Source organism: Perkinsus marinus (assembly GCF_000006405.1).
Source record: "Perkinsus marinus ATCC 50983 genomic scaffold scf_1104296962102, whole genome shotgun sequence".
Lineage (NCBI taxonomy): Eukaryota > Perkinsozoa > Perkinsida > Perkinsidae > Perkinsus > Perkinsus marinus.
In genome coordinates this window covers 290,058-295,830 of record NW_003205565.1, presented here as the reverse complement: position 1 = coordinate 295,830, position 5,773 = coordinate 290,058, and the positions used below count along the sequence as shown (strand labels likewise).

General features: G+C 47.0%; 3 protein-coding genes across 3 annotated transcripts in view; all 3 read right to left on the bottom strand.

Moving 5' to 3' along the window:
- The window catches only part of Pmar_PMAR017340 (amsh, putative), a gene marked incomplete at both ends in the record, with an annotated part of 1,226 nt that extends 879 nt beyond the window's left edge, over positions 1-347 (bottom strand). The window contains one exon of the mRNA XM_002772064.1: positions 283-347. Coding sequence (XP_002772110.1) covers positions 283-347 — 65 coding nt within the window. The remainder of the gene's footprint in view (positions 1-282) is intronic.
- A 573-nt stretch (positions 348-920) lies between these two features.
- On the bottom strand, positions 921-1,086 carry Pmar_PMAR017339 (hypothetical protein; the record flags this gene model as incomplete). The annotated part of the gene is made up of 1 exon (XM_002772063.1): positions 921-1,086. A coding segment is annotated over one exon (166 nt), but the record flags the coding sequence as incomplete, so codon positions are not given.
- Positions 1,087-2,640: 1,554 nt separating this feature from the next.
- Positions 2,641-5,054, bottom strand: Pmar_PMAR017338 (hypothetical protein; the record flags this gene model as incomplete). The annotated part of the gene is made up of 10 exons (XM_002772062.1): positions 2,641-2,690; positions 2,798-2,894; positions 3,007-3,105; positions 3,153-3,327; positions 3,566-3,654; positions 3,701-3,760; positions 4,197-4,291; positions 4,602-4,698; positions 4,745-4,824; positions 5,027-5,054. The coding sequence occupies 10 exons, from the start codon at positions 5,052-5,054 to the stop codon at positions 2,641-2,643; spliced, it is 870 nt and encodes a 289-aa protein (XP_002772108.1).
- Positions 5,055-5,773: the final 719 nt, after the last annotated feature.

The window sequence follows — 5,773 nt, the reverse complement described above, 5'->3', positions numbered from 1 at the left end:
TTTTCACAGAGTATTACACCACTTCACGTAAAACGGGTGAAACTCCAATAATTTAGATATAACTGTCGTAATCTATATATTGAATGATTCAATTTGAATCCTTGGGAAATCAATGGAGTTTCATCTACTTTACATGAAGTGGCGTAAAACTCGGTGGTAGTCGTGAAATATCACGTTTCTCAGTAGTGTTTTTCATATCACGGGTGAAACTCCAATGGTATTACTAATAGGCTTATAATCACAGCATATTTTTACTGCTCCCGGCATTTCCCACCCTATTACTCCGCAACAGTGAGGAACTTGTCCACCAGATCCTTCGGTGCGACGTACTTAACACTATCTCTCATCAAAAAACGATCGTACTGGACGTTCGCGTTCAAGCGGCGTTCGCCAACCGTCGAAACCGTCGGCGCCGGCTTTGCTCGCATCACAGTATCAATTTTCGGATTTTTTATCGCTGAGCTCTCAACTGCTGGTGCCCCTACTTCCTCCTCAGTCCGGAGTGACAAGCTGGGATATCTTGCACGACCTTCTGGCCTCTGCGATGGAACATTCTTTGGGGATTCTATCGGTGATGGCGGCGGAGTCCTCAATGCAGATAGCCGCATTTCCAACTGTTTTTCAAAATCGTCGCCCGACCGCGCTCCCGTACTCTGACTTTCTCCCTTTTCCATCCCTTCTGATTCGCTATCACTACGCCCCACAAGCGATGTCTGAGGAGACAAGGACAATTTCAGAATCATGAACTGACTCCATTGCATATCCATTTAGTCCCCCAAATAAGAGATCAGGCCCATCTCAGTATAAAACCAATGCTCAAGATGATGAAATTTTCACCTTTTATACGAGCTTGAAATTTACTATGTAAGGTACGAAAAGTCAATAAGGCTACGATCTTATTCATACCACCACTTCCTCACTTCTTCTCTCCCTCCTCCTTCAGCCCTCCTCAGCATTTCCAGTTTAATCCCTTCCAAATCATCCATGCTCCGCTTCGCCCTCGCCTGCAGCCTGGCAGCTTGTACGCTGTCATCGACAGACTCGAGTAGCTTCTTCAATGCAACATTAGCGACAAATGACGTGTACCTACTCGAGTAGGACTTCTCAACTTTTCCTGTAACACGAAAGTCACCGATCATCGCGCTGGCCCAACTATTCTACAGCTCGTGAACGACTAGTCAGCTACTATGCAGATAGCATTGGGTGATTACACTGTTGAACGAAGATTCGGAGGCAGTCGTTATGTGTCTCGAGCGCTTTCAAACAAAAGAATAGTTCATTTGGTAACTGTTTTTACTCGAAAATTAAGGCGCAGCTCGAAAGAAGCTCCGAATCTTACTTAATATTCAGTCTAAAGAGGCTCTCCAATTGCCTGTCCGACAAACCCGCGCACCCTCGATCGGAATTCAGACTTTCAGCCGAGTCTATTTGCCCTGCGAGTACATCAGCCATCAGAATGCATTTCCGAGAGTCCAAGTGGCCCCGATCGACCATCAAAGGCTTTATCTGAGAATGCTCGTCATACAACTAAGGAGCTACTCATGGTTGGGTCGTCAAAGTAGAGTAGACAGGGCCGTACCGAGCGAACGATCGGTTTCAGCTGATTCTCTACTGGCGAGAATGCCGCAACATGATCCCAATAGGCAACAGACCACGACCACTTCAAATAGTTTGAATGAGAGACGAAGTTCGGTAACGCATTCGAAGATTCTAACGTAAGGTGGGATCGCGAAAGCCCAAGCCTATAACCTCATCTATCTTCTTCAGTTCTTGTATCCGACTAAGGCACTCAGACCTGCTCCGGAACTTGCTCATCGTGCAGACAGCAGTGGAAGGAGCTCCACTGCCTACTGCCGAAGACGAATTTGGCGCCATGGGAAAAACACCAGCAATAGGGCAACTTTATTCAACCCTGTTGAAGAAGCAATAGAGAACCACATTCAGAATCACAAGGATCTTGCGCCCGCCACAAAATTATACACTTTTCCAAATACAATGTGGCTACTGGATCGGAAATGATCAACCTTGACGAGGCATACGGACTCGATCTCCGCAGCAAGATGTAGATAGACTCTAGTATGACTCTTTTCGTAAAGAAAATACCTCTTATCTGTTATGAAGTTCTCCAGTTTCATTCTGCCAGAGATGATAAGCCGCTAGTGCAGACGCTTATAACACAACCGAAGACTTTTAAGGACACTTCTCATTATCCGTGATACATGCAAACGATGGTCCTCTCATATCGCGCCTTTCAGAACGGCAGCGATGAACGCTAGCTGTTGCTGGGCATCCACTGGAGCTCTGAGAACCGAACAGCTCTCAAACTATCAGTACCGACGACCAAAATCCGACGGCCCTGAATGTCAACTCGCCAATGAACTAACTCCCAATCGTTGTAGGAAAATATGCGCATTTTCATCTACACGTGTTGGTGACCATTTCGCAGTTTGAACATTACTATCTTCATTGGTACATGAAATACTATAATGATTGCGGAAACTTCAGAGCTCAGTTGAGAAAAAGTGAAAATATTTTCCAAACCACTGCTCCTAGTTTGTCACTACACAGAATCAAACGCTGACCATAAAACCACGACAATTCGTTCTCATGGAAACAGACATGGGAGGCGTTGAAAGAAAACTAGGTGACATCAAGCCTAGCATCACCGATACCATGTTCCCACGTGATCCCTACGGAGCTTTCCTCAGCAACTGCTCCTCGCAAAGATGCACTGCTCTCGTCAGAGAGGGTACAACATTCCGTTTGATATATTCTCTGTCACTCAAGGTTTCATCACCTGATTTAAAAACGCGAATAAATGCATATTGGCTATAACGAATGGCCCATCGCTCACTAGCATCACTGCTGTTCACGGAGCTGTCTTCTGTCATACCCTGAGAGAGCACCATCTCATCACGCCCCTCTCGAGAGAGTCCCAGCTGCGGTATCTCAACTCGAAAGATTCTTGCTTCTCATACTTGACAAAAAATCCTTGTTAATACTCACATTGCCGAAAGCAGCGATCCTGTCGATCTGAAGCTTGTGCTCGACGGCTAATATCTTCGTCGCATCGTGAATCCATGGAAATTCGTCACATCTAATGTCCTATCAGGAGAAACTGCGGCGAGCAACGGAGTGAATGCTCGGCTGACCATGCAAGTGATCTTGGTACACTCTTCTACTGCATCTTGCAGGGACCTCAACAGCTCTTCTAGTCGCCTTGTAGTGCGGGAAGTACTACCACTCCGTGAGCAATTTTCGGGAAGTTCTATATCGTCCTCGAACGCATCCACTTCAATGCTGTCAATATGATCCAATTTCTCGCGCCTGAGCAGAGACGTACCCGTCAGCAACCCTGGGATCAAGGTTTCCTATAAAGTGGAAATTTTTGTATTCTTTCATGTAGACGAGAACAAAATAATACTGCTCTGCCAGGCAAAAAAGAATTCATTATTTTCGATACGCGCCATTTTGTCGTCCATAAGTTTCGCAACCAGGAAGGTCAAAAAGTCATGAGGAAAATCTCCTGTTGCACGACAATGAGACAGAAAAAGACAGCACGCACATGCTCTGTTCCCATTTCGTCCTTCTCTCCTCCATTTTCCTCTTCTCATCAGCTTCCTCTCCCTCCTCGTTATCATCATCATCATCCACCTGAGGAAGGATGCACCTACGGACTCTCTGATCCCGACTAGCTCACCTCCGCGTTCTCGCTGTTCTCTCGCTTGCCGAAGGCGCTAGTATCGATGGTCCTAGGGTCCTGAAGAACAATCCCTCTATCGCGCCACCCAATCTCACACGGAAGTCCTGTGAGATAACTTCTATCGCTAAGCGGGCGTGCGCTGATTAGCTCCATATATCAGCATGCAATTCTTAGATCCCAATGCTATACCGTTAATACCTCAACAGTCACGAGTGCTTTGGCTGCTGTGCGAGTGATACTCGTCTTCACTGATGAGAATAATACCCGACTAGAGCTACGTGTCAAGCTAACAGTAGCTCCTCTATGTCGCCAACCAGAAACTCATGCCACCGAACTCATGCACCATTGAATGCTAAACTGTTTAGCCAAAACGGCACTCGATAAGATCCTACAAGAATGGCGCGAACATGACGCCTCCCGCGATCAAAGAATTTCCCATTATCCAGAGAAGCTACTGAACCTAGATGTTCTGAGCTTATACAGTCCCACTAACCTCATCAGGTTGCCGTTGATACTTCTCCTCAAGACCAACATTATCAGTGGCGAGAATTGCCTCTATCGTCAGCACTTCCAGATGTTCCTTGGCCACTTAAAGGAGACAGCAATCATGCTCTCTACCAAATCACCAGATCTTACAGTGGGTCTCGAGGAAACTCAGAAGATATCCCAAGCCTTGTATTCCTATTCGGCCCAGATGGAGCTCGCGCAAAGACAGCTAAGAAATGATGGAGCACTTTATAGAGATCGTGCAAATACATTGATAAAACCTGCTTTTCCCGCAAAGCTGCAAGCAGTTCGGCGGTCCCATCATCGTGTACAGCTGTTCCTCTGATAGACAAGACTCGCGATGAATCTAGAGTGGATCAAGCTGTGATGGAGCGTAAGCCCGCTCGCTGACTCGCCAAGGTGTTTCTAATAACCTTCCCGAGAGCTCGTGCGGATCTGTCATGGATTTTGCTGCAGTTGTTCAGCATGATGGAGTCAATGAAAAGCATCTGTGATGGTAGTGTAATGGGACAGAATGAGACGCCGTGCGAATACCCGCTTCTTCTCTATTGCTCCACAAATGCGAATGATCGCCTCATCGGTCAAGACAGGGTTTTCACTCAAATCCAGAGTACCTAGCAACACCACCAGTCTTTAACCGGAATAATCCACATGGCCTGTATCATGCGATGACTGAGGTACACGGCTGAATCGGTGCGTCATGAAATTGGCATAGTATTGGTCGACAGGTCCCAACAGTAGTCGCAATCCCGGAGACTAGGACGATCACGCCGTGAAGTCAGCTCTCCGCAGAGATAAAGTGGGCTACGCTCTCACCTGTGAGCCCCCTCTTCGTGTCTCTCATGGCCGGGCAAAGAACGGACGATATCTCGTCATCATGGAGGTTCGCTCCTGCCAAGCTGAGCTCAACATCTTCGAGACCGTGCAGATCCTCTAGAAGCTCGACTATCCTGTTCAGATCCGTCATTTCGTCAAAAGCTGTTTACAGGGATTCCCGATGGAAGAGTGGATAAGCAGGTTCGCGCAAACTAAAAGCCACTTCGAAAATACAGCTTCAGTGCTCAGCACATTTAGTTAACGTTTCACCCTTTCGTTGCAATCGAGACGCAGTGTGTCGCGATGAGTCACGAAAACTGCGCGAAAAAATCCATACTGCCATGCGATAATCCCGTCTCATCCGCCCCTCGCAAAGCATAAGGCTTGATGCAATCCACAACGGCTAAAGTGTCTCGATTCTGAAAATTCTTTCGGAGTTCGAGTCGAAGTGAGGCTCGGAACTCAATGCACAGACAGGAAGCTCAGGTCGTGTTCATAATCAAGGGTGTATGTTATCGCGGATATGGTCGGACGATCGACAACCTCTATGTGTAGATAGACGTAGAATGATGGAATGATGGCATCGTCCAAAAACTCGAACGTCATAATATGGTGATCAATTGGGAATTTTCTTGCGCTCAACGGGGACAGCAGACACAGGATTTTTGCACGCATGTACAGCGCGTTTGGTAGGCAACCACCAACATCTCATCAACTCCCGCGGATGGGGCAGCTATGCCATCCAAC